General features: G+C 49.2%; 8 protein-coding genes across 8 annotated transcripts; 3 read left to right on the plus strand and 5 right to left on the minus strand.

Moving 5' to 3' along the window:
* Positions 1-1089: 1089 nt before the first annotated feature.
* On the plus strand, positions 1090-3376 carry VFPPC_06185 (poly polymerase (poly[ADP-ribose] synthetase); the record flags this gene model as incomplete). The annotated part of the gene is made up of 2 exons (XM_022428500.1): positions 1090-1851; positions 1904-3376. 2 exons carry the CDS (start codon positions 1090-1092, stop codon positions 3374-3376), a joined length of 2235 nt encoding a protein of 744 aa, XP_022284310.1.
* Positions 3377-3844: 468 nt separating this feature from the next.
* Positions 3845-6274, minus strand: VFPPC_13978 (fungal transcriptional regulatory protein; the record flags this gene model as incomplete). Its single annotated transcript, XM_018291749.1, has 2 exons — positions 3845-5630; positions 5685-6274. 2 exons carry the CDS (start codon positions 6272-6274, stop codon positions 3845-3847), a joined length of 2376 nt encoding a protein of 791 aa, XP_018142320.1.
* Positions 6275-9576: 3302 nt separating this feature from the next.
* Positions 9577-11562, minus strand: VFPPC_06186 (siderophore iron transporter mirB; the record flags this gene model as incomplete). The annotated part of the gene is made up of 5 exons (XM_018285263.1): positions 9577-10147; positions 10198-10320; positions 10371-10623; positions 10683-11296; positions 11357-11562. 5 exons carry the CDS (start codon positions 11560-11562, stop codon positions 9577-9579), a joined length of 1767 nt encoding a protein of 588 aa, XP_018142321.1.
* A 2271-nt stretch (positions 11563-13833) lies between these two features.
* Positions 13834-15661, plus strand: VFPPC_16295 (saccharopine dehydrogenase; the record flags this gene model as incomplete). Its single annotated transcript, XM_018294048.1, has 8 exons — positions 13834-14317; positions 14373-14390; positions 14446-14638; positions 14688-14956; positions 15015-15124; positions 15187-15262; positions 15472-15577; positions 15631-15661. The coding sequence occupies 8 exons, from the start codon at positions 13834-13836 to the stop codon at positions 15659-15661; spliced, it is 1287 nt and encodes a 428-aa protein (XP_018142324.1).
* Positions 15662-16253: 592 nt separating this feature from the next.
* VFPPC_17927 (hypothetical protein) lies at positions 16254-16659 on the plus strand (the record flags this gene model as incomplete). Its single annotated transcript, XM_022429598.1, has 2 exons — positions 16254-16356; positions 16418-16659. The coding sequence occupies 2 exons, from the start codon at positions 16254-16256 to the stop codon at positions 16657-16659; spliced, it is 345 nt and encodes a 114-aa protein (XP_022285348.1).
* A 356-nt stretch (positions 16660-17015) lies between these two features.
* VFPPC_13980 (hypothetical protein) lies at positions 17016-17837 on the minus strand (the record flags this gene model as incomplete). The annotated part of the gene is made up of 1 exon (XM_018291751.1): positions 17016-17837. One exon carries the CDS (start codon positions 17835-17837, stop codon positions 17016-17018), a length of 822 nt encoding a protein of 273 aa, XP_018142326.1.
* Positions 17838-18468: 631 nt separating this feature from the next.
* On the minus strand, positions 18469-20361 carry VFPPC_06189 (ankyrin repeat-containing protein; the record flags this gene model as incomplete). The annotated part of the gene is made up of 1 exon (XM_018285265.1): positions 18469-20361. One exon carries the CDS (start codon positions 20359-20361, stop codon positions 18469-18471), a length of 1893 nt encoding a protein of 630 aa, XP_018142327.1.
* Positions 20362-20981: 620 nt separating this feature from the next.
* Positions 20982-21412, minus strand: VFPPC_13981 (hypothetical protein; the record flags this gene model as incomplete). Its single annotated transcript, XM_018291752.1, has 2 exons — positions 20982-21231; positions 21330-21412. The coding sequence occupies 2 exons, from the start codon at positions 21410-21412 to the stop codon at positions 20982-20984; spliced, it is 333 nt and encodes a 110-aa protein (XP_018142328.1).
* Positions 21413-26950: the final 5538 nt, after the last annotated feature.

The following is a 26950-nucleotide window of genomic DNA, read 5'->3' on the forward strand; positions in this document are numbered from 1 at the left end:
AAGAGATTGCAGAGGGTTGTTGGGCAGAATGTGTTTATGGATTGCACGTGAAGGATTGGGAAGTGGGCGGTTAAAGCTGTTTCCGTGCGACGTTGCTGTTGTGCCAGGGAGAGGTGGTGCTATCTGAAGGATTTGAGAAAGGGTGTGTTCTTGATTTGAGTGTCAGGTTGGACGGGTACAGTACAAATTGGTTGAATGGTGGGAGTTGAATGTTAATATCGGGGACTTCCTAATTTGCCATGCCCTGGTGGCAATGGAGTTCAGTGATGGCTGGCTAGCCACCAGGCAGCATCCACTGGAAGTGAAAGACAAAGATGATGAAAGACGAGATGAATCTGTACACGTGATATCGCGTAATATTCGTGTCGGAGAGTCATGATGTTGCAAACCTGGATGAATTGGCACTGCTGCCTCGCGCGTCGGATGGTGTTGTCAAGTCAATTGAAGAGGTGATGTCAATTGATGGCCAGAATAGTGGGGCAGCCGGCTGGTGCCTGGAGTTTGATGCTCGTTGATTGATTGTGGCCCTTAAAAACTCCTGTTTGCAGGTCCAGTGGAGTCTGGTTTAGCCAGGGGCTCAAGCTAGCGAATTTGTCTGGTCTTTAGCAAGTGGGCTTTTCGGATCCGTGGGCGAGACACAGGGTCCAAAACTTGGAGCACGAGGATGCGGCTGAGGAGTGGTGGATATTGTAGCTCTGTTGGACTGGCTGGGAGGCAGATTTGGTTGGAGATGGGGGCAGTGCAGCCTGATGCGGATGTTGATGTTGAGTGACAAAGTCTGCACTCCGTACTTGACAGGAGAATGGAGGGTCAGGGTGAATTGGTTTGACTGCCGGGGTCCAGATACCTTAGGTACCTAGGTAGGTAATTTGCGGTGCTTGCCTAATTCATTGACTCCAGACCTCTCTCTGTGTGTGGTGTGTCACTTGGCAGCTGTTTGCCAGCTGGATAAAACCGGCCGAATCCCAAAACACTCCTCGCTCACGACTTTCGTCCATTGATTCTCTCCATCATCATCACAATTTCCTTTAGCCTTCAATTGGCCTCTTCAATGCCCTTTCTCCCCTCATAAGCCTCCTCACACCCACAATGCCTGCAACTCGTGGTCGACGAGCCGCCCCAGCGGCAGCTGCAGCTCCAGCGCCTCCAACAAATCCTCTGGCGGAGTACCGACTCGCCTTCTCTGGCAAGTTCTCAGGATACTCCCACAAAGACCTCAATACCCTATTCACATCTCTCGGCGCATCTGTAACGCCCTCAGTAAATGGTCGTAATACTCACCTCGTCTGTGACGAAAAAGACTTCCTCAAGAAGGCACCCAAAGTCCGGGATGCCGAGGCAGCTGGTGTGTCGTTGGTCAAGCCCGAGTGGGTGGACGAAGTGGCCAAGCTAAAGACAGACGTGGACCCAGCCAACTATCTCTGGCCGCAGGCTGAAGATGAAGAGGAAGACCAGAAACCTGACACGAACGGTGGTGCAAATGGAAACTCCAAAAAGCGGCCAATTGCTGTGGCTAACCCCAATGGCACCAACGGGGCTGCAGATGGTGATGTCGATTCAGATGTGAAGCCCAAGGCGAAAAAGGCCAGGGGGAAGGCTGCCAGAGCAAATGACCAAGAGGAACAAGATGACAAGCAAGATGCGGCCAAGGAAGAGACTATCGAGACTAAACTCAAGGAACTATCCAAGGGCCAGTTCCTCAAAAAGAAGAACATTGTCATTCCTATTGATGAGCACTGCCCATTGCAGACTCACGTAGTGTATGTTGAGCCCAGAAGTGGCATGATTTACGATGCTTCGCTCAACCAGTCGAGCACTTCAAACAACCACAACAAGTTTTACCGCTTGCAAGTAAGCTGCCCTCTACAATTTCCAGCGTAATGTATCAATTTAACACTTCTAGATTTTGGTTCGGGGTGCAGACTTCAAAACTTGGACCCGATGGGGCCGCGTCGGCGAAATGGGACAGCATGCCATTCTCGGAGACGGCTCTCTCGATGATGCCAAGAAGCACTTTGAGAAGAAGTTCAAAGATAAATCCGGACTCGCTTGGAAAGACCGCACCAAGGACCCCAAACCCAACAAGTACGCCTTTGTGGAGCGTAGTTACGATGATGACTCTGATGAGGAGGAGGAGGGCGAGGAAGCCAACGGTGTCAAGAAGGAAGAGGAGGAAGATGAATACAAACCCCCCGAGTGCACATTGCCTCAACAAGTCCAGCAAGTCATGGAGCTCATCTTCAATCAAAACTTCTTCAACGCCACCATGTCCTCCCTCAACTATGACGCCAACAAGCTACCCCTCGGGAAGCTCAGCAAGGCCACAATCCTGCGTGGCTTCCAGCAACTCAAAGACCTCGCCGCCCTCATGGACAACTCTACTCTAGCTCAGTCCCAGTGGAACATGACTCTCGCAGCAGCAACAGAACACCTCTCCAACACGTACTACTCCCTCATCCCACACGCCTTTGGCCGTAACCGCCCACCAATCATCAACAACGAAGCTCACCTTAAGAAGGAAATCGAGCTTCTAGAAAGCTTGTCAGACATGAAGGACGCGTCCAACATCATGAAGATTGACCGTGCAAAGGCCCGAACTGTCCACCCCATGGACAGCCACTTCCAGGGTCTGGGCATGGAGGAAATGACACCGCTAGACCACACATCTTCCGAGTTCAATCTCCTCCAAACCTACCTCAACGGATCCAAAGGCTCAACCCACGGCATCAACTACAAAGTCCACAACATCTTCCGCATCCGTCGGTCCGGAGAGCACGAACGCTTCAAAGACTCGCAATTCACCAAGATCCCCTCTGACAAACGCCTCCTCTGGCACGGCTCACGATGCACTAATTTCGGTGGTATTCTCAGCCAAGGCCTGCGAATTGCACCGCCTGAGGCCCCTGTATCGGGATACATGTTTGGCAAAGGCATCTATCTGGCAGACATGTCCACCAAGTCCGCCAACTACTGCTGCTCGTACATTTCCAACCGCCATGCGTTGCTGCTCCTCTGCGAGGCAGAACTGGGCGATCCGCTCCAAAAGCTGACCAACGCGTCGTATTCGGCCGGTGAAGATGCCAAGAGCGGCGGCATGTATAGTACTTGGGGAATGGGCAGCACCGGTCCAAACAAATGGATGGATGCCGCAAAGGTTCATAATTCACTAAAGGGCATTAAAATGGTATGTTTGGCCGCCTACTTCCCTGCACTCTTCCTCCCTTGTCAGACAGCCTACGACTCGCCCTTTAATCGCCATGACCCAACTCTTCCTCCATTTCTCTTCCACATGCTTCACGTCACCAATATCGCTCTCTTTCATCCCAAAACTGCATCCACACAGTCAACTAACCGTAATAGCCTGATACAAAAGTAGCACCCGGCCCAACCAACATTGACGGCGCCTATCTCGCCTATAACGAATACATTTGTTACGATGTGGCCCAAGTGAAGCTCCGCTACCTATTCCACGTGGAAATGTAGTTCAGGTGGGTGTACATTATGGCATTTGCAGGACTCACTCGCAATGAAGGGCGTATGGTGTTAGCGGATAAAACGTACTCACGAGAAATGACTTTGCTCTCGATAGCTATGAATAAATACTCGGATCCTGCTCGTACATACACCTTTTATGACTAAAATGTAGACCAATTGCAGTGCTAAAGACAAAAGACATGCTCATATTAACACTCTCTAGGTTGGTATGGTCCATGCATGCATGATATATACACCAATGGCAAGACAGGCAAGCACTAAAATAACGGCATATAACTCGCCTGCGCTGGGTATCTTGCGTCAATGTTCATCATTATTATGTATCTTTTTCTCCCCATGCTCAAATATATCACACGCCCACTCCGCTGCTCAGAAAATCAGGCCACTGCAAATCGCCGCTCCAGTTCCAAGGCGTCAGCTCAACTCCCATAGCATGAGCTAGACCGTTGTCTTGGTCGAAATTCTCCAGTGCCCCTTCGTACGCACTGTTTAGCTCGCCCGACCCAATGTCCGACTTTTGAGATGGGTTGGTTATATCCATTTGCACTGGCTGATTCTGGCCTGTTAGACCTGCTGCTTGCATGTTGGGGAAAGCTGGTCCAGTAGTCCAGGCGCTCGGTGTACCCAGGTCCTGGGCCGACAATGATGTCTGCATGGCCGTGGCTGTTACTGGCGTAGTGATGAAAGACTCCGGAGGGTGCGAGCTGGTGCGGCCGGGTGCGGTCTGCGTTGTTGATATGACGCTCGGCTCCTCTGTCACCTCGATATTTCGAAGCACAGGATGCCTGGATGGTGCATCCGTCAAGGTATTGCTGGCCCTATGTGTGTCTGTCGTGGTATCCTGTGGAGATGAAACCTCTGATCCAAGGCCCTGGCTAATCAATCGTTCCAGGTCTGATCTAATTGCCCCTGCTGCAGGACCCATGCAACATTTCTTGATAGCTTGCAGACAAACCTTGGCCTTTTCTGTGACCGTCTCCACAGTCAAGCCGAGCTTCTCACCACCACCGTGAAGCGCATATTTCAACATACGGGCACACTGGTAGGCGCAGAGGGCCAAATCCAGATCAGCGACAGGCTTGGCCCCGAGTTTCTGCATCAAAGCAAATATGCTGGCCATGGCCAAGGAATGGTCAACACACTGGCGTTGACAGTGAGCAAGGAACGCCGGATCCAGGCTCTGCAAAGTCTCCTCGGGTAAGGCTTCCCGAAATCCAGCCATGGTCATCCGATAAAGGTCGCAGTGACACTGGTGCCACCAAACATGAATCATGATAAATACACATATTCTAGGTGAGTATGCTCGAAGTCGTAGTGAGCTTTCGGAGAATTGAAAAGAGGACGGTAGGCGGCTGGCAAAGTCGTCCAATTCCTTATGCAAGGCCAAGACGGGATCCTGTAAGCTCGATGTATCGGTTATGGTGCGGCTGACGAGGACATCTTTGGTGAATTCGATAATCTTTTGGCGTAAATGGAGGATACGAATATGAAGTGCCAGGCTCCCAACATCCTCAGGATGGGGTATCTCTGGACCATTGCTGGCAGGATCTAGCATTTCGGCGGCTTGTGGTAAATCAAACTCGAAATTTCGTTCATTGCACGGTAAACTGACAAAGATTCTATCTGCTCGCCAGAGTGCAAAATCGCGATAACCCGCTGAGATACCGGTATCAATGCAGTATAGCGACCACATTAACCGCCTTCGAGACTCTTGGGCTAAGAAACAGAGATTGGGGCTGTTGTGGTTGAGACGCAAAGCAGCAGCGAAACGGGACGCCATACTTAGGAGCATGAACGCGCTGGGATATTTGTTGGAAAGTATCCTGTGTTTGATCATGAATACCAGGGCCTGGACTTTGAATGTGGACGGCCGTGAGTAATCAGAAAAGATGAGATGTTCAGCACGATCGATGCAACGGTCACCATACTCTCGAACTCCCGCACCCATGTCCGTCAAACATGATGTAATGCCAATAAGAGCCAACAAGAGTGCCTTATCAACCTTGCCAGCATTGAATTGCTCCATGAGTGATGCGCGATGCAAGAAAGAATACATTGGAATATGGTGAACATGGCGAAAGAATTGATCAAAAGTGCGACTTGTCAGAGATTCAAAAGATTCATCCATGCCCGGACTGTAATCAGGTTAGCAATACTCTGTGCTGTTAAACCCCAGACAAGGTACCTACATGTCATGGTTAAATGTGCTCGGGGTGTTTGCCGGATCTGTTAGTGGCGTGTCGCTGTCGTCGGCCTTGTCGTGATCCCGGTCCTTGGTCCTCTCCTTTTCATCGCCATCATGGCTATGTGGGCTTCGAACTTCGTTATAACTGCCTCTGCTAGGGCCCTTTGTTCGTTTCCCAGGGCGATATACACACTCAATACCCTGAGCGCGACATCGTTCACAAGAAGGGACATGGCCGGAACATCGGGCCTTGCGGCTGTGGCAGCTTAAGCAGGCTTGTTTGACTCTCCGGCGAGGCAACGCCATGGACCAGTTATCGGCATCAGAATCGTCATATGAACAAGGGAACCCGAGCCTCTGGCAGTTGGAGCAAAGTGGCCGAGCACCATTACAACGAACTTTGCGAAAGCGGCAGGTCGAACATGTGGTTGACGACTTCTTCGGTCGCTGGCCTGGGGAAAAGCCGCCGTGAGACTCTGATCTGGAGTGTGACTGTGTGTGATCCTGGGCCGAGGAAGCTGTTTGGGGGTGCGACTGAGATCCATAGGGCACTGCGGGCGCTGTGGCCGCGGCCGTGTCCAAGTCGAGATCCATGACGGGTGAGGCAAAACCGTTCACAGACATGTGGGATAAGATGGGAGAGCGAGAAGGCGGGCGACGACCCGAACCGGGCGCCGGATCCTGAGAGGAGTGCAGCGTCACTACACGGCCTCGGGGCAGAGGCCAGGGCGATTCGCGATGAGCAGATTGTCAAGCATCAGCCAAGTGTCAAGATAAACAAACACCAAAGCGAGGGTCCGAAGGAGAACGAAATGGCGAGGCCGGGTTTTTTTCGGGAGTTGTGGTGGTAAGTGTTCGAGCAGTCTCGTGTGGTGTGGTGTGTTGTGGCGTTGGCGATGAGTCTGTCGGCGGGGACATGTAAGATGAAAACCGTTTGCAATTGTGGGCTCGCAGGCAAGAAGATATCAGTCAACCAGGGGAGCAAATCAACAGCCGTGTTGGCTAACTTTTAACCTCTGGGAACTAGGCTGATCTCAAGAAAACTGACCCAACTTTGAAGGCAATGAATGAAGGTTGACAAGACGAATGAAGAGGCAGGCGAGGCAAAGAGGGCCAGCTCCTGCTCCATGTCCTGTCTTGTCCTGTCCTGTCCTCTGGCGGAACTTTGGAAGTGGAGACCGACTGCTGAATCTTGGCCTGTCCTGTGTCGCCAATGCTGGTGTGGGGGGCGCTTGCCGACTTTGAGCCAACGCCTTCCAGGTTCCTTCCCAGGTTCCTGCCCAGGTTGTTGCCCATTTCTATACCCATGACAGCGAGAATCGGCGCAAACCAACGCAATGGCTGCAAAAATGCCCGCCGATGGCCCGAAGCATGCCGATGGACTAATCAATGGATGTCTGGTTCATTGTCAGCTCAGCTCCTTGACTGCAGATCATCGCAGCCGATGCGAGGGTGATCAGTTTTGCATCAATTCGTCTTGAAAAAAGCTGAGCCCCTATGTGCATCTGACCTTTGGTCAATATCGACTGGCTTATCAATTTCAAGGTGTTAGTACAACGGGGGTTGAGTCGCACGACATGAGTTGGAGTAGTCATGGGAAAGGGAATATGCCAAGACCTCCAGAGTCAAATAAAGTCAAACGGAGTCAAACACATTCAAACCCAGTCTGGTCAATTCCTGAGTGCTCTTGCACCTGCAACTGCACCTGCACCTGCACATTTTGCACTCCGTGTTGCAATCCACGGCGAGCCGTTCCTTCCTGCAGCCGAATGAGACAAACATAACAAATAAAATTGGCCTGACGATCAATCCTATACCAGCAGCTTCGACTCCAAACGATCAGATGCTTCAATGTTCTACAGCACGAGCCAACGAGACCTCGCACCGACCAGCTTTTGCGGAAACCTTCCATGGTCTGAAGATCATCGGTGGACGTGCAGCCAACGAATTCCTTTACCAAGCCCGATATCACCCTTTCATCTGCAGCCCATTTTGGCCGGTGTATGGAGTGCTCATGCTCTGGACACACCGATTGTATCACCATTTGCCAAGTGGATGTGGCAGTTTCCGCTTCCATCCCATCCACCAATAGCCAGACTAATTGACTACTCCTCTTACAACCCATATAGCCTAACATATCCGAGTGACGGTAGCTTGGCCGTCAAAATCGTTCAATTGAAAAACGACGGCTGGTCCACCGTGGTCGATACCACCCGTCACACGCCGACGACCCGCGACTTGGCTAGACGAGCCTCGTGACTCGGCTGCTGCCCAGGATGTTGCGTATCCGCTTCTCTCCCAGGCACACGACCGTTTCTACAACAGGTCTTGCCGAAACATCGTCAAATAAGCTTGAATACTCATTGTCTCACATTGTGCTTTGTACATGCCTTGGTACATGTCCTCCTCCAGACATCTTCAACCTCTCATATCCCAGCAAGCCACATTGTGACGACAAGCTCTTCGGATCTCGGGACATTAAGCCCCATGGGCATATTCGCCCCGCATTTACGACGCCAAATGACAGGTTTAGGTGATTTCGTGCTCAAAATCCGACTGCCGCTCCGACAACCGTCATAATATCAAAACTGACGCCATTCTTCCAACGCATTTCTCTCGTCTGGTATTGTTTTTAGAACTTTGAGCGCCTCACTGGCTTCGATAGCCTCTATGGAGACTTTATGGGCTGCGAAAGACCCTCCTGGTTCAATTTTGATGCGGAATTTCATGGTACCAATGTCATGGACTCGACCACGTCTTACATAGCATGCTGGTAACTGTTCCTCGATGAGAAACAGTCACCTGTTGATTTCTGTGCGTATACAGTCGATCTGTGGTTCCTGTTACATGAAGGCATTTTCCGATTCAAATCATGGTGTGTCTAGCCATTCATTGCATCAGTCTTGTATGCCCAGTGGTGTGATTCAGCCTCGCTGAAGCCACTACAACAGTATGATCTTCAATGGCTACCCTACCACGTCCCCAGCTATCTGGACATGAAACTATCTCACACCTTGCCGTGGAAAACTTCAGTTCAAATGGTACGGCACCGTTTACTACCATCTTTAACTCGATACCAACTTCGAGCTATGTAGCTTTTTCAGCTTGAAGTGATTGTGAGCCATGCAGCAAAGTATTTTTGTCTGGGACGTTCAGATTCCTCCATTTCTTTTCAGAAGGCAGCAGTGGACCCTACCCTTTGTTTGCAGCACGACCCATCGAAACAAACAGGAGTATGTCTTTCCAGGCTAATGAGCAATGAGCAGACTCCGACAAAGCTTCCCACAGATAGGAGATGAGGACATCCTACATGTGCAACAAGCTACCAAGCTGGCTCCTAACATTGCCCCTACTAACTAGTCTAAGGCATACACATGTGCAGCATCTAATATGTGCTGTAGTAGCAAAGGCTGTGGTCAAGCCTTCGCGGCCTGCGAGGAATACGACTTATCACTTGAGGGGTTGGCTAGCTGCCAATGAAGATCGATGTAATTCCCGCCAGTCCCAGCGAGAAGGGAGGGTGTTAAAACTCTTTTATTGGATAGCCTTCTCCTGATGGCCTCTTGCAAGTTGAATAGCTCTGGGGATTGTTCAGCTTTGCCATGAGCCACTGCACACTCTAAAACGGAAGGGTGCGGGAATGAGGTAGTAAAGCTGAGGTCAGTGGACACAGCGAAATCCTAAACGTGGCATTTGAGTGATACGGACGACGTCCCCCGAAAAGCTGAGACACAAGATCAACAAGCATGTCCACTTGGCGGACTTTAAAAATATGTTGCCAATGTGTTTCATTGGCTTCTCACATAACTGCTGCAATTCTACATTAATATTCTTTTCTTCGGTTGGCAAAGATGCAAGCTGCACCAAGCCCATTCATTTACCCTCCCAGCTAAGACTTAGAAGACCGTGCCCTTGGTCTGCTTGCCCTTGACCTCTTCCAAGGTTCGGACGTTGATGTTGCGCCACAAGAAGATGCACAGAATAGCAAGAGCCATGAAGCAGGAGCCACAAATAGCCATGACTCTTTGTACGTCACTGTAGGCATGAATGACGCCGTCTCGAGCAGGGCTATCCCGAGGAAGTGCCAATTGAGCTGTGATGTCGCTGTAGATAGTCGCTGTCTGGTTCTTGTAGTCGTCTGGGAGATACTCGTACATCTTTTCCTCCATGCTGTTCGTCCACAGAGCGCCGGCAATTGCAAAACCAATTGCTTGGCCGATGGAGCCGAATAATCCGAACAGAGCAATGGCAACAGCAATGTGTTGATGATCAATGGAGGCCATGATGGAGAGCTGTGCTGTCATGGCCCAGACGCCTGTTGCCCAGCCGTTGAAGAGCTGACACATGACGAGGACACCAACGGATGTGCTCGGTGTTCGGAAGCGAACGAGCAGTGCCGTACCGAGAATGGCGAAGGGGATCATGGCAAGGGATGGCCATTTAACGTTGCCGAAGTAGCGGATGTAACTGAGTTGTTAGCGGGAGTGGCTAGAGGATGTGGCGAGTTGGTGACTTACACTCCAACCAGAGGGGCGATGAAGGATGACGCTACGGAAAAGGCGTTTAGGATGTAGCCAGAGTCTGTAATACTTTGAAAGTGTACAACTTCGAGATATGACTGGTAGTATGTGTCCCAGCAGCTGGTTTCGGCGTTAGTAACGTTTCTACTAACTGAGGAGGTGAAGCTCACAAGATGGAAAGGAACATGAAGCCGTATACGAGACAGGATCCAAGGATAGTGCGGTCCTTGAGATATACCCAGGGAAAGTATTGGACAGGGGCAAAGTACTTCTCCCACACGGCGAACAGAACCAACAAGACGACTCCGAGGACAATCATGGCAATGACGTAGCCCGTCTTCCATCCATTGGGAGCAGTATTGACAAGCTGGAAGGGTAGCAGGAGAAGGGCCCAGCCAGCAACAGTCAAGAACATTCCAATAACTTTAAAAAGGTCAGCAACCAAGGCGCCACTTGATGTCGAGGAAAAATAAAGCACTTACCATCAAACTCCACAAAGTAGTGCTTGAATGACTGCCAAACAGTGCGATTCTTTGGCCTCACAGGGTATACTCCCAGTTTCACAGCCTTTCTCTTACTCAGCACAAATACGATTGCGACGGGAATTGCGAAAAACACCAAGATGATACAAAAAGAGTAAAATGCCCATCGAAAGTTGACATTTGTGTAGAACAAATCAGCAATCTTTGGACCAGCAAATGTTGTAGCGATAATGGGCGTTTGCTGAATACCAAAGAGGATGATTCGGTTTCGCAGAGTCGTCATGTCGGCCAACATGATGGTGATGATATATCCGAGACCCAAGTGGCCAACCCAGTACAATGTATGGCCAGCAGCGTAGGTGGGAACATCCTCGCTCACTCCCTTGGTGATAAGACCGATGACCATGAGAACGATCATGGCGACAAAACCTTCGCAGCGACCCCAGATGTCGATGACTTTGGCAATGGTCAGGTTGCATACGCCTCCGAGAATGGAGGCGACAATGTCGGTTGCGGCAAGGAGGCCGTGCTGGCCGAAGGAAGAAGTGATGAAGTTTTGGAGGTTGCCTGTCACAGCACCTTGGAGTTGGTCAACGAAGGAGACGAGGTAGAGGCTGTGTAATTGTCAGCTGAGTAGGTCTGGGGATGATGTGGAATAGAGAGTCAGCACGTACAGCACAAACATGACGATGAGGACTTGTTTTGTCCAGACGGTGGTGATGGCCTCAACCTGTCGGACACCTTCTTGCTTGTAGCTCGAGTCAGAGTCTGAGGCTTTCTCATCGGCTTCATTGTTGGCATGGTCCTTTTCGATATCACCAACGCGCTTTTCCTGCTCTGGGACAAGGTCCGGCGTCGGGTGGTTGATTTGCGGAGCCATCTTGGACGTGCGACAAACCGGTCGCAAAGGGGGTGGTCACAACTTCGACGAGATGAAGATCAAGCTCGAAATTTCGCCACCACACGTCTTGGACTTGTGTACAGACTAGACAAGGCTTTACAATGTGCAAGCTGGCATCGGACTGGGTAGGGGATGAACCGGCATTATATCTTCAGTCGTGGACCGCGGGCAAAAAAAAATCTCACCTAGCCCCAAATGAAGAGATAATCGGCAAAGGCGGATCAATCGTAAAGCTAGAAGATGATACCCACCACGCTACAGGGATCCCTTCATCTAGAGCCTGCTTCAGCGGCATTATCTGATCTTTTGAACCAATCTCACACGAGCTAGGGACCTTGGGAACAACGGTGGGTGGGAAACTTGTTATTCATGTCGGCATGGGAGATGGTGGCTAACCCTTGTTCGGGGGCCACATGGCGAGGGGAGAGTCGTTTGAGTGAGAGGCAAACAGTCGTCGGAATGTGGTGGGTTTGGTTAGCTGCGTAGGTAGTTGGCCGATGAAGATGAAGAGATGGTGACATCGTGGACGGGAATATCGCTGTCTAATCCGTGACGGCGAGGTTAAGCAGATTCGCTTGGCATCCGGAGAGCCAAGACCTGCCCCGTATTGCCAGCCAAGACGGCAACGCTTTGCCGGCATGATCAAGACACACTCCAGAGTGCGCAGTTTTTTCTTTCTTCCTCTCCGTCTCATTTTATCTGATGATCAAGATGATCAGATAACAGGATGGTGGGTGGGCTAGTGGACGCTAAAACCGCCACCACAAGGGCAACAATTTAGTCCTCAAGTTTGGATTTGGTAGGAGTACCCGAGAGTTGCCGTCAGCGAGATTGATTAAGTTGTGAGGTGTTGATTGATTGATTGATTGATTGATTGATTCATCGACCGTTGAAGGGTACGCGTTGTGGGAGTAAGATCTGTGGTTTCGTGACCAACGTCCATGATGCCAAGATTGGACGCCGATAGCAACGCATGGCACAATCGTCAACTCATGGTTTATTTCCAGCACAAGACCGGAGCCAAGACTGTGGGAAACCAAATTTTTTACCCTGGTTGCTCCTCAAGACCACAATGCCGAGCTGACAATTGGTGGCTGTCCAGGTCTTGGGGGCCAAACGGGTGATGAAGGAGAAAAGCATGGCCCAAGGTTTCGAATACATGCTCCCCTTGCGGGAAGAGGCAGTTTACGCGCGTTTAGCTTGGTCGTTGATCCAGACCAAAGCCAATTCGCGGGATTCTCCGTGTGAACGAAAGCTTGGGAAATTGCTCACTTCGTCAGCTGGCCCATCGGACATGATTCGGTTTGCGAGTGGGAGTGGAGACGGATTTGTGCCTGATGTTTTGCGGCTGTGGTTCTTTGCTAGGATATCAATTGATGTGTTCGAGGTGAAACGGTTTGTAGAGGATTTCTTAGTCTTAAAGCCAACAGTCGTCTTATGCATGAGGAAGTTGCGACGAACTGAAATTGCCCAGGTCTTCACTTTGCTGCAGGGTAAGTTGGGTTGCCTTGGCTACCGTAAAGACTAAGTGCTTGTTTGACCGGATCCATGGTTCGATTTCTAACTCTGCTATTTCCTTTTCAAACGAGAAGTTATCTGACACCAGTCACAATGCTATCTCATCCTCTGCTTCATGAGCGCTCAGTGCAGAGACATGGCATACTCTGCGTCTTCTCTGCACAGAATGTGATGGTGCAATTCAATGTTCTCCTTTGTTGAGTTTTCAGTGGAGACATCAGTCCGAAAACGGGAGATGTGCAAAGCGGCACCCGGTGTCGATGAGTTTTGCACCCCGAGCCAACATTGCACAACAGTGTCTCAATTGACTGCCTTGGGACAGGCAATGAGATGCTTCTTTTGAAGCACTGCCATTTTTATTGTTTATATTACACTTGGAAGTATTCGGGTTAATTTCAACATGCCTCTCATCGCTCTGATGCCTTTAATTGTCATGTGGTTCAGCGGATTCTCCATGGAGACAAGATGGATCAATACATGTGTACCAAGGTACCCGGCCGAAGTCGGGAGAAATGACGCACTCGGTGAGATCTGGTTGGACTTGGCTTGACAACGCGGGGCAATTGACAACATCAGCGCGGGGCAACAAGCCAAACAAGGTGCTGAGCTTTTCAAGCAGTCAATTGGATTTTTACGAATTCTCATTCCGTCAACAGCTCCTCCATACGGGACCAGGCTCAATTCAGTTTCTGTACTACCATCTAACACAACAACTTGACCATCATCACGACAATGCCGCAATCCGCCCTTCTTCTCGGCTCTGGCTTCGTTGCCACACCCTGCATCGAAGAACTCTCCAAGGCCGGCGTTCACGTTACCGTCGCTTGCCGAACTCTCGAGTCTGCAAAGAAGCTCGCTGGCAGCTATGCCAACACCAAGGCCGTCAGCCTCGATGTAAACAACGCCGAAGCCCTCGAGGCCGCCGTCGCCCAGCACGATGTCTCCATTTCGCTGGTCCCCTACATCTACCACGCCAATGTCATCAAGGCCGCCATCAAGGCTAAGAAGCATGTTGTCACCACATCTTATGTTTCGCCTGCCATGATGGAGCTGGACGCCGAGGCCAAGGCCGCCGGTATTACCGTCATGAACGAGATTGGTCTTGACCCTGGTATCGACCATCTCTATGCCGTCGATTTCATTGACCGCACTCACAAGGCTGGAGGCAAGATCCTCTCCTTCAAGAGCTTCTGTGGTGGTTTGGCCGCACCAGAGAGTAAGTTAATTTGTGTCTCTCAACAGATGAACCCAAAGCTAATTGCCTTTCACAGACTCGGATAACCCTCTAGGTAAAACTTCGACACACCGACAGTTACAATACCCCAATTGCTTACCCGTGATTAGGATACAAGTTCAGCTGGAGCAGCCGTGGCGTCCTATTGGCGTTGAAGAACAACGCCAAGTATTTGGAAGACGGTAAGGTCATGGATGTTAGTGGCGTGGACCTGATGGGTACCGCAAAGCCCTACCACACTGGCTTCATTGGCTTCAACTTCGTCGCCTACGGAAACCGAGACAGCACCGGCTACACTGAAAGGTGAGAATATATATTTTCGTTGGAAAGTAGTAGAAGCTGATGGCCGCAGATATCACATCCCCGAGGCTCACACCGTCGTCCGTGGCACCCTTCGTTATGCTGGTTTCCCCGAGTTCATCAAGGTGCTCGTCGATATGGGATTCCTCCGGGATGATGAGCAGGACTACCTTCAGCAGCCAATCGCTTGGAAGGAAGCCACCAAGCAACTGCTCGGCGCCAAATCATCTAGCGAGGCTGACCTGTTGGCTTCGATTGCCGGCAAGACAAACTTCAAGGACGAAGACCACAAGGCCCGAGTTGTGACCGGCCTCAAGTGGCGTAAGTGACTCCGCATCAAGTATTGTCGTATGCACTTTGGTCTAACAATTTATTGTAGTTGGCGTCCTGTCCGACAAGAAGATCACCCCCAGAAAGAACCCGTTGGACACATTGTGCGCTACCCTCGAGGAGAAGATGAACTTTGAGGAAGGCGAGCGCGACTTGGTGGTATGTATCGTCATCAAGTTTACCCCATTACCAATTAGATGATGCTGACTAGCCCTCTCAAGTTCCTCCAACACAAGTTCGAGGTCGAGAACAAGGATGGCACCCAGAACACCGTCACTTCTACTCTCTGCGAATACGGTGCGCCCACTGGATCTGGTCGTCCATCGGCTATGGCCAAGCTTGTTGGAATCCCATGTGCCGTAGGCAAGTCTTCCCAAATGCACGACTGTTTTGCGATTGTAACTCCCTGCCAGATGTCTTGGAGCATCTTGACACAATTGCGAATGGCGTACAAACCCATGACGCACCAGCCCAGACTACAATTACTAATGTGGCATATAAAACAGCTGTCCAGCAAGTTCTCAACGGAACCCTTTCAGAAAAGGGCATTCTCGCTCCCATGACTCCCCAGATTAACAACCCCTTGATGAAGGAACTCAAGGAGAAATACGGGTAAGCGCAGTTACATATCATGACCTTTAAGCACATATACTAATAGAGCACAGCATCGAATGCAAGGAGAAGATTCTCAGCTAAATAGCTTATAAAGTTAGCGGCTAGCAGGTCGAATTCCGACAGGCTGTCAACGTAGGTCAACTGACGGGCTGGAAACGCCGTATCAATCGGCAGGATTTGTTGTAGGGCTACCAGTGACCACGTAAGGTTTAAGCAGAGCCTTGAACGGCCGGGAGTGGCTTGCTATCTTGGGAATATAAAAAACAAAAGTTTTGCTTTCCATCCGCGGGTAATATCTAGAACTTAGCAATTGGAATACTCTGCCGCTGAGTGTCACTCGACTTTTGCTCAAATACTGTGATCGGTTATGTATGTAATGCCCCGTAGTGCTAGCAACTTGGCACACAAATTATTTCTGCTCTACAATGTTTTTGCTCCATATTTTGTTTCATTATTCTTGTACTGGCGGAATGACTGCCGTCAATCTACATTTGTACTCTGAGGGCTCACTAACACATCGCTTCTCCAAGAGGGTTAGGGTTAGGCACACTCCGTCTCCAAGACAACCAGGCAACAGCGAAAGCGATGATTCACCCTCCTTGATCTCCCTCTAGACTTGTAATTCGTTGCTCTGCGCGCCAATTGTGAGCCTGTTCTATGAACAGCATTCGCAATGTCCTTCCCCGTGTTCCTAATCGAGTCCGTGGGATTTCCCCCGAAACCACCACGCCATCGTGGTCGAAACGTCACAAGCCAGAGGCGGCTGCATCTTCCAGGTCACAGGAAACGTGCAAGAAGGAATGCGGTACGAAATGAAGAGCGCTGATAGCGCACCAGAAAAGGACCCTTTGTTTCTGGGAAAGAAGCGACTCGGTTGGGTGGCGGCTGGGAATATGGAGCGTGTCGGTGGGATTTGCAAGTCGAATCCTGCGCCTGAGAAGCAATTTGAGGGTGCTAAGAAGATCAGTACGTATCCGGTTAGGAGGTGTCAGGAATGGACTACTGAAACGATTGAGCTGTTGAAGAGTCATGGTGTGCTGGTTGATGAGGGTGCTGATGATGTATGGACGGAGTCTTGATGGGGTCGGCCTTGTTTTCCACGACCTTTCTGCAAATCAGGTCAGGGCCAGTACCTTTTTTGGTTGTTTTCTTGTTATTGAGGACCTTTTGAATTCGTTGTGACGGTCTATTTACCATCTTGGTGTCAGTAAAGGTGGTCTTTAGGCTTTTCATCAGAATTCTGTCTGGTACAGTCTTGTCCGCCATCAAGTCGGCCACAACTGTCAGACTTTCTCTTGTTGGACTTTGACAATTATCGTAAAGGCGGTGAAATGAGAGAAAACAAAGCATAGTGCTCTGTGATGCCGAAAAGAGAAAATCTACAAACTGCCATAAGGAATATGTTCCACTGCATAATCGTACAGAATTGGCAAATCTATCTTCTAAAGTAGCTACACATGTACACAGAGCAACCCCACGATTCCTCCCAAATAACCCGCTCTACATCCACCATCTCTTTGTCGTTGTCTATTTCATTGAGAGCATCTTTCAAGGCGGCGAAGTTGGTGAATGCAGAGCCGGAGTCGAAGGCCTCTGCGTCAGTCATCTCCGTGTCGATGAACTCTTGCTGGAAGGTAATCTGCTCACTGAATGCCCTGGCCCTGCCTTTTCCCTTCTCATTTCTAGTAAAACCTTTTGAACCATCAAAGTCCGCATCAGTCATCTCCACGTCGACAGTCCCCCGCTCAAAAGCTGTCACCCAGTTGATGTTCTTCTGCCTCCACCGTCTCATCCGTGTTCCGCGCCAGACATCTGAGCCAGAGGCCTCAGCGTCAGTCATCTTCACATCAATAACCTCCTGCTCCATCACAGTGTCCCAGATGCTCTTCTTCTTTGCCTTTCCCTTGTCTTTTCTGGCAGCAAAGGCTTCTGAGCCAATGGGCTTTGCATCAGTCATCACCACATCGATGACTGTTGCCTTTTTGAAAGCTCGTCTGTGGAAAATCCTGCGGAATGGTCTTGGCCTGAAGATTTCTGTATCAATGTTAGTGTTAGAAAAGATAAGGTCGACGAAGTACTTGCTTTTGCGACCCCCGGTGTCATCGCTGGAAGCCTGATACAGGACAGTCATCCTCCTCTTGGCGACGGGTTCGAAAGCCGGTGCGGGCCAAGTTGAGTCGAAACAAGTGATAAGCGATTCCAATCGCCTCTTGGAAGAGGGATTAGGTTTTCGAAATGGCCAGCAACTTGGAGGCATTTCGATGGTCGCTGTATTACATGAGTTTGGGTATCCCGATAGAGACGGTAGGCTTTGTTGTAGGTGTTACTGTAGGCTAGTCTGAGAGCGTTGTGCGTTGTATATTTTGACGGGTGTAAACTATAGACTGGAGAGTACGTTGGAAATGCTTTGGAATTGGGTACGGTATGGTTATAAAGGTCTGAGTGTTGCCAAAGAGAGTTTCATTAAACCAAGGTCTTCCATGGTTCTAACTTTCGAAGTGCAACAGATGACTGTACGCCCAAGCTCTAGTATCAACTCTATGACAAACGAGTGAGGCTCAGCCACGATGCGGACTCAATTGACAGGCACAATAGGAACTAGGTTCATGCTTGGCATCCAAGCTTGCTACTCAACATTCGCATTCAGATTTAATTACATTCGAAGATGCTATGCGCGTAACTCGAGGTCAGTTTCTTCTCCCAGTTATGTCGACACGTTAAAACAGCAGTCGAAGATCTGAAGCCTTTACAGTGGAAAGGGGGTGATAAGAGCTTCGCGGTACATATCAAACCAAGTTCCTAAAGTAACTTTTCCAGCCTCCCGGACATAGAGATAGTCAACAGGCAGCAAAAGCTTCAAATCTATGCTATATTGTCAAACTCTAACTCTAAAAGGAAACGCTATTCGCTCTCTTTACAATTTCATATCGCATCTCATGACAGTATGCTTTCATCCTGTGCTCAAACGCAAAATGCCTACATCTTAACGCTCTCGATAATGGGGTTCGTCCCCATCTATCAGCTGCCGTGGGATCAACATTCCTCGTCTCCAGCAGCATCTCGACAATTCGCAAGGACCCTCTTTCTACCGCTCTCGCCAGCGGTGTCCGTCCGTATACATCACCAACATCAGTTTTAACCCCCCCTTTACTGAGAAGAGCACGGACTAGCTCTGCATTACCGCGTGTTACAGCCCATGCTAGTGGTGACCGGCCCTCTGCATCCTGCGAATTAAGGTTTACCCCTGGAGTATGTATTAACAGAAGCGCGGTATCCTGTCTGTTAAAACAGACTGCTCGAATGAGAGGCGTAGACCCATGGTAGTATCTGGGGTTAAGGTCAACAGCGTACTCCTCAAGCAGCCATTTGATCATGACAATGTCGTTGTTATCGCAGGCTGCAGCAAATGGGGTTAAGCCGCCGCGTTTATGTCTAACATTAACATCAAGTTTGATCCTTCTGTCGTAAAAAGCCCGTGCCATTTCATACCCTCTGGGTGATGCGTATCCTGCACAAATAGAAAATGGTGTGCGGTCGTGTGCGTCCCGTGCATCTGGATCGAGTTTTCCAGAATCAAGAAGCATCTTTACCCAGGCCTCGTTCCCCGTGCGCACGGCCTTGTGAAGGATTGTGCTGCCGTCGCTGTATTTCAGGGATGGGTCCAGGTTCGTCTTGCGAAGAAGCAGTTCTGTGAGCTCGAGGCGTACTCTGCTGACGGCCGTCTTGAGATAATCGTCGCTTCCTTCCATCGTATGGATGTCTCCTTTTTCAGCCTTGATAAATTCGTCAACCACCTTGTCTGCTCCTTTCACTATGGCTATATCCAGGAATGTTCTGCCATGTGCATCTATGCGATCGCAGTCTACCTGTCCCGAATCGAGGAAAAGTTTGACCACATAGCCCCTGTTGAGTTTGGCTGCCAGAGTAAGGGCTGTATCGCCATTAACATCTGTCGCCTCGGGAGATATGTACTGATTTAGTAGAAGCGCAACGATGCCGTTATCATCATGACACGCCACAGTGGCTGCCATAAGCGCCGTTTGATTGAAACCATTGACTCGTAGTAGGTCTACCTTCTTAGTTTCAAGTAGCGCTTCCACAACGTCTCTGTGATTCTTGGAGATGCTTTGGCATAGCGGTGTTTGCCGTAACCTATCTCTCGCGTCGAGATCAATACCGTAAATGCCAATTAAGAACTTTACAGCGTCTGTCTGGCCATTCTTGGCCGCAATTGCCAGAGGTGTTTCCAAATTCGCATTCTTCGCCTCTGTGTCGACTTTCCCTGTTTTGAGCAGCACTTTCATGATTTCTAGGTGACCTCTTGCGCAGGCGATGAAAAACGGCGACTGGCGCTGAACATCTTTTCGCATCACGTCAACGTTGTAAGTGTCAATAAGGAGTTGTACGATTTGCGTTTGGCCATCTCGACAAGCAATGGTGAAGGGCGTCTGGCCAAACTCGTCTTCGGAATTCAAATGGATATCATCAGTTTCGACTAATAGCGTGAAAATCGCCACATGTCCTGCACTGGCGGCTTTATGTAGCGCATCGAGCGATACTTTGGCGCCTGCTTCCAAAGCTTTTCTGGCTGTCCCAGTCTGGCCTTGAGAAATGGCCCAATCGAGCGCGCATTGAGGTGTTTCAGCATCAAATCTATACAGAAAGGCATTGTATGTACCGTAGAGTCGTCGATCTAATTGCGCCAATGCATTAATGTCACGTCGCTTATCCAAATATGCCACAATTGAAGTGAGCAGCTCGCCCGGGATGCTGGAAAGCATTACGTCGGCCGGGTCCAACGTAGGGTCATTGATTTGTGTCTATGTGATTGAGGCGCGAAGGCTTTGCCATCTCATCCCGGTCGCAATGTCCTATTGCATGGTGTCGTCTTGAGAATGCGAAACGGTTCAATGTTGAGTCTGTTGGAGTTGACCTCGCTGGTGGTTGAGATCCGGCGTACCTTTTACATCTCGAGGGGTCACATTGCGTCATCACTGAGTTGTAATCCTGAACTCTCATGCATGGAAGACAAAAGAAGAGCTAATGATATATTTTCACATGATAGGTGGAGTCTTGTCCTATCCTTGGAAGTTGGCGTGGCGGAAGTCGGGATGGAAAATGATCGGCAACCATGACGCCGGTCGCGAAAAAGATCGAGATAGGAATAAGCCGGCACAAAGGCGATAAGCTACGAGAAGATGAATTGTTGTGTGAACCATCGCTCTAATGTCATTTGGAATGGTGAAAAGAAACTGCACAATACAAATAACGCCCGCATTGAATTAAAGGCAGTGTAATGCTAGTATACAATTGACAAGCTCACCATAGTTCAATCAAACGAAACCCGTAGCGCGGGCCACAGAAAGAATTCTTGCTGAGCTGAAATCCCACAGCGATTCTCTCAGCTGCCAAAAATCTTCTTTTCCTTGAGCGTGGTCCGGTGAGAGTCCCGAATTGTCCCCCTCATGATTTCCGGCTGTACGCTGCAAAAGTTGGCGATGTCGTCAAATACCTTGTTGGCGTTGGGGCCTGTCGAGGCAGCATCCCATTGCTGCATTTTTTCGAATTTGAGGACGAGTTGAAGCATGTATGGCACGCCAGGGCTGAGTTGTATGGCTTCCCAGCTTTCAAGACCTTCGGATCCCCATGTGCTGTTGGGGATGGTGGTTAGTATGAGTACTAGTAGTCATGGGCAGTATGGAGGGTAGAAAAGCGACTTAATGGATGATGCAATTTGCGAGTGACTTACTCTTGAACGAGAGGCATGTGATTGTTGAGGAAATATTTGAGATTGAAGGCACCCGCAGGGTACATGATGCAAATGGCAGCCATTGTCGTGGTGTTTTGGCCTATGAAACAGAACCTCAATGTAGGATATTGAAGATATTAATGATATTAGTACAAAGGAGGAAAGTCGATTGGGTTTCTACTCTGTTTACAAGCTGCGTGGAAGCTCAAATTAAATACCCTACCCAAGCTTGACCCATTCTTCTTCTCCGTGGGCTTGAAACTTGGCACAAACCTGTTTGATATGGAGGTATGGAGTACCCCGCATTAATTGACGACATGATGGACTATCAAGATGTTGCTCGACATACAAATGTGCGGTTTCACATCCAATTGTCAATAAGCACAGGCAGTAAGTTCCATTTTGAAACCGGCGCTGTCGAACGATTATCGATGATACATAATGAACTATTACAAACTCAATTCTTTTACCTTTATGATTCATTTGGAAATCTAGACTGTTAGTATAGACTTTTGTTCATCCACTTCATGTCATCTTCTTTGCATGTTCCTGGATTCCCCACAACTTCCATATGACGTTACCATTACGCACCGCCACCACCAAATATCCAAGTTTTAACAAATGCCCAAACAAGGCGACAATGTGTTCATGCTTTTCTCATTCAATCTCATGCGGTTCTCTATTCTCACGCAAGATCTGCACGCAAAGCCCACGCCATTTTCAGAGCAGAGGGAGTTGAGCGGTCTTGCCAATGGATGGCGTCATAGGCGTGATGTCATGTCATGTTTCAGACGCATCTCACACTTCACTCATCAGAAAGACTCGGTTTGCAGCGACAGAGAGAACGCGAAAGTGATACTATTGCTAATATATCGGCCGAGTTGACGACGCCCTTTCTACTTCTCAACAGTGTCACTCAACAGCAACTTGCGAACGAAACATGTCTTGCCTTACTACTCAAATTCACGAATAGTTAAATTTCTTTCTCTTTCTTGTTGCTTCCTCTTAAAGCTACAGAAATATCAAATAAAACGCCATGTTTCGGAACACTCCACTGATGCAGAGAGATAACCTTAATTATATCCGTTGACAGCGAAGATCATCGGGCCTCAAGCTGTCATAATTCACTTCCCATTGTAGTTGATGCCAAGCTTCTTTTATTGAATCCAGGGTAACTTGATTAAATCAACGTTCTTTATAGACGAGTTCACGAATCTTGTATGAAATACTCTGCAGACTGCTCTGAGGGCCGTGGCAACAATCAGGTTAATAAATCCAGTTACTGTACAAAGAATACGATTGTCTACTAATTATAAGCTCTAGTTCATGAAGGATGTTATATGAGATGTAAGTTCGCCCAGCTTGAGTAAGCCTTTCGTGGCATCGGCTTGTAAGATTTCCGACGGCCCATCGAATTGAGACGTGAGCAATTTCTGAAGTAGACTGTGTCGTACTAGTAAATACCTGATATGATTCCCTAACTTCAAATGAATACTCTCTCTGCAACCGTATTACCCCAAGCTGGGAATATCAAATTACTCCGTTAGAATAATCACCATCCGTTCAAACATACCTCAACTTACCCTTGACATCCAACTTCTTTTGCACAGCATTCATAATCTCTGGATCAATGTTCTACGCAAAGGCAAGAGTCTCGTCAAAACCATGTACCTCAACAAGTAAATCCATCACCCTTGATGTCTTACACTTTAGTCTAGAACTGAGTGCGCTTTGGCCCATCTCGTTGGTCCAGCGGTGGCGAACCATCAGCTGGGATAACCAGGGTAACTACCCCCTGAATCATTGTCCCGTGCGCTGATACATTAGCTCCCAACAACTGCTGGCGGACATATCCTAGCCTGTAGCTGTCGAATGCCCGAAAAGCTTCCAAATTCTGTGTGTTCAGCTCGCATACCGGAGGGGAGAAAATTGCTTTTTACTGCAGAGGAGTGGCGCTATGAACCGGGATTTCATCACAATTGGAGACTGCCAACGCATGCTCTTTGACAAACCTTCGATGAATGCTGATGTGAGATGTACGTCTCAAACATTGTGGTTGTGGTGTTGGTGATGGAACCAGTCATGCTAGACAAAGCACATCGTACGAACGATCAACGAGAGCAAAGCTCCAAGACAAGTTCCCCCTACCTGTCGAACGATGTACACGTAGCAGGAGAAGGGAATAGCGGAGCAAATCCCGACAGAACAACCGGCAACGCACGAATCGATCGGCTAGCGGCAGCATTGACACATGTTCCCAGCATTAGTTGCTATTGAGCTTGTTTTGACGTATGCATTGTGCATACCTGCCGAGATTAAAACCGTACATACATACATGGGGGTCACGAGATGACCCGTGCAATGCCGAACGATACGAGGCTTGATACACCCTTTCCTTGCCAGGCTCATATCCGAGTCATCAAGAGTCAAGACCCTTGTACCTCCCGAGACCTGGCTTTTGCGGGGACCGGTGGATGGCCGAGATGTTCAATGTTTGCAGGGATACGGTTATCCTGGAACCAACTGCAGCTTGGTTTGAGACAATGTCTTGGAGCGAAATCGTTGACAGGCTCGGCCCAGCGCCTTGGGGAGAGCCGGGCCTGTCGAAGCACAAGGTTGAAATACCCCTAAATGTTGCACATGAGCCATGTGATACTTTCTAAATAACCTGTTTTTGTAATGATAACAGCATCAACCGAGGGAGTCTCGGTGACACATTCCTATCCGCCAGTTGCGCAGAGAAATATTCCATCCCACGTAGCAAAGCATCGACCAACAACCAAACCAACACTACCGCTCGCCGAGAGTACTAGTCCATCTCATCAATGTGATTTGTCATTCCACATTCTTCAAAAACACGTGTTTAAAATGTGATCACTTCCGGAAGCCTGTCCCGGATCATTCGTCACTTCTCCGGGGCTGCGGGACGAACATGCGTCGCTATCAAGGGCCAAGTCACAGAGTCATCTCCTTGTCCCATTGACACATACCGCAGTGCCCTGCTTCTAAATAAACCAGAAACCATATCAGGCTTGTTAGCCCCAGGGGCCCAAGTCAACAAACCTGGAATTGTCGCACAGGAAACCCCGTCACGCAGGAAGCGATGCAACCGTGCCTCAATTTTAGCAGAAGCGCCATGTTTTGCTTTCCCTACCACCCATTACCAGTGCCTCGGGAACTTATCCTTAACCTTGTCAAATAGAAGCTCTCGGTTCCTCTCTGTGTGTCTCGCATTTCAGCCGGATGGTCACACAGAAGCAACCTTGTATGTGTTGGGCTTGACTTCTGCCTCGTACAGACCATGGTTGCCACAGCTTACAGCGCCTTTTTCGAATTGAAACAACCAAGACATGCAGCTGCACTTACCCGGGTTTGGATTCTGGAGTACTACTGGTTCCTATCACCACTCACCGAGAAGCCTCCCAACGCGCCTCTGTCTTACGGCTACTTGGGTCACCAATGACCGGTAAAAGCTGCCACCTGTTGGTTCCAAAGCCCGCTGATGTGTTGTGATATTATTCACGAATGCTGCATTTTAGCCCAACTGACATGCCCAACAATACTACATGTAACAACTGACAGGAAGCTGTGCTTTAGCTGGCGTAGCCCGGAAGCTGTTGTTGGAACCCGTTTTGCCTTCCAATATGCTACAAATGATGATCAATGCAAATAATGGCAACATCAGATCGCCGATATTCCTCGGATTACCGAATAGTGACGATTCACGAACGCCCCGGAACCTCCTTAGTTCTCTCAACGACCTGGTAGGTAGTCTGTGCGAGCGCAACGTGCGCCGCTGTACGCCTTTAGCAGCCCAGGTGCAATTTGAAGTTCTGAAAACAAAGGCTACAAGTCTCAGTTCTTTTCTTGCTGATGCCGCCTACCTGCCCTATGCATTCTGTAGCAGTGACGGCGAATTCATCTGGCTCTGCCTCGTCTGATCTGACTCCCCTTCTCTCGCCTTGCTATCACAGATATAGCCGCACTCAAACCACAGTCTAGGACACTATCAAGTAACTAAAATTAACATCAAATCCCTTAGTGTCCCATACTTATTTCAATATCTTCTCTAGTAATTGTCTTAGGGCGAGAAATACGGTAGGTGTGACACTCTGCCACAGAGACACAGACACCAACAGTTGGTGCCCAAAGCGCTGCAGCGTATTAGTGAGGAATGATCTCTGCCTCAAGAGCTTCACTAAAATGCATCAAGTAGTGGCATTTAAGTTGCCACAGAGTATATCTAGCATCGCATCTATGACTACTCGCGGAGGGTTGCTCTCGGCATCCGGTAGCGCAAAGACTTTTCGTGTCAGAGCGCCGATTAAGCTAGCTACTCGCGTACAGAGAGACAAGACACCCCCGATGTTCTTCTATATATGCCAGATGTGTGGCCTGTTTCCCCCAGACCTTTTATGATATACTATTCTTGACTGTCTCTTTAGCCCCCAACTATTGCTCGGACGTCGAGCCAAAAAACCAGAACAATCTCGATAAGCTGCGTGGATTCAAAAAGACATATGAGCAATTACTCAAGTAGAACACGGTGGGACAAAGCGCACACCTTGAGATGATACTTTAGAGTTGTGAACCACCTCACAAGTCGTCATGATTGGCCGTGGCCTTATCCCATCTGAGACAGGGACATAGCTTCGTCTGCCTCCAGACTTCGATCTTGGGGGCAAATTCTTGAGTTCATGGCCTGTGAGACGGTAAATTCCGCCGCCCATAGTTGTTGATTGTGAACGTCCCTTGTCAACCAAATGGCGATGTAACCAGCACCCCGACGACGGTGGCGTGTCTCACGGCATATACTTAGACAATGGAAGACATCATCCAATGCTTTCTTCTTTGCTCAGGTTGTCTGAGGCATTGTGACCCCCGAGAAGAGTTTAATTCATTTCCAACCTATCAGACCTAGCAAGTTCCATCTGTGTGCTGCCAGTCTCTGAGCTCACTTCACAGCCTGGGTTCCGTTGGGGCTGTTGGCTGTCACTCAGAATCACAAAATACTTCTAAATTGGTTTGAAACTGGGCCAATACCCCAATACGAAGCATCGATGCTCTTTCACATTAAGGTGGCTCTGAAAGTAATCACAGAGCGGAACGTATCTTTGCTCTGCAGGACCCGGAAACTTATACGGACTTGGCTGGGTTCAACCGCATCAAAGGGAGTTATCACTAGGTACTCCGGCCAGCAAGAGGGAACATCGAGCCGACGTAGAGAATTGATCTCAACTTCTATCGGTTGACCAACCGTACCACTGCATCCATTGAGTTGATGAAAAGAGAACAGCCAATTATTGAAAGACATGCAGGGTGGCAAAGCTTGGCTGAGCAGAGAAGACGGAAGACGGAATACCTGGTTGATGTGGCTTTGACGGCGCAAACTAGATTTTAAGAGCGAAAGTAGAAACAGGAGGGTCACAATTTGGCAAGACCTCAGCCACGAGGCAAAGAAGATATCGTACATAGAGGGTAGGGTCAAAGCTGTACCTATGGGTCATAGCATCAGTAAGTGCGAAGCTTTTAACGTACGTGTTCTGTGCAGCATTCTTTCTGTCAACGGGGCATGGATCCCCGTGCAGTATGCAAGTCGGAGTAGCCGAAATTAGAGGTAC

The sequence above is a fragment of the Pochonia chlamydosporia genome, chromosome 5 (assembly GCF_001653235.2).
Source record: "Pochonia chlamydosporia 170 chromosome 5, whole genome shotgun sequence".
In the NCBI taxonomy this organism is placed as follows: domain Eukaryota; kingdom Fungi; phylum Ascomycota; class Sordariomycetes; order Hypocreales; family Clavicipitaceae; genus Pochonia; species Pochonia chlamydosporia.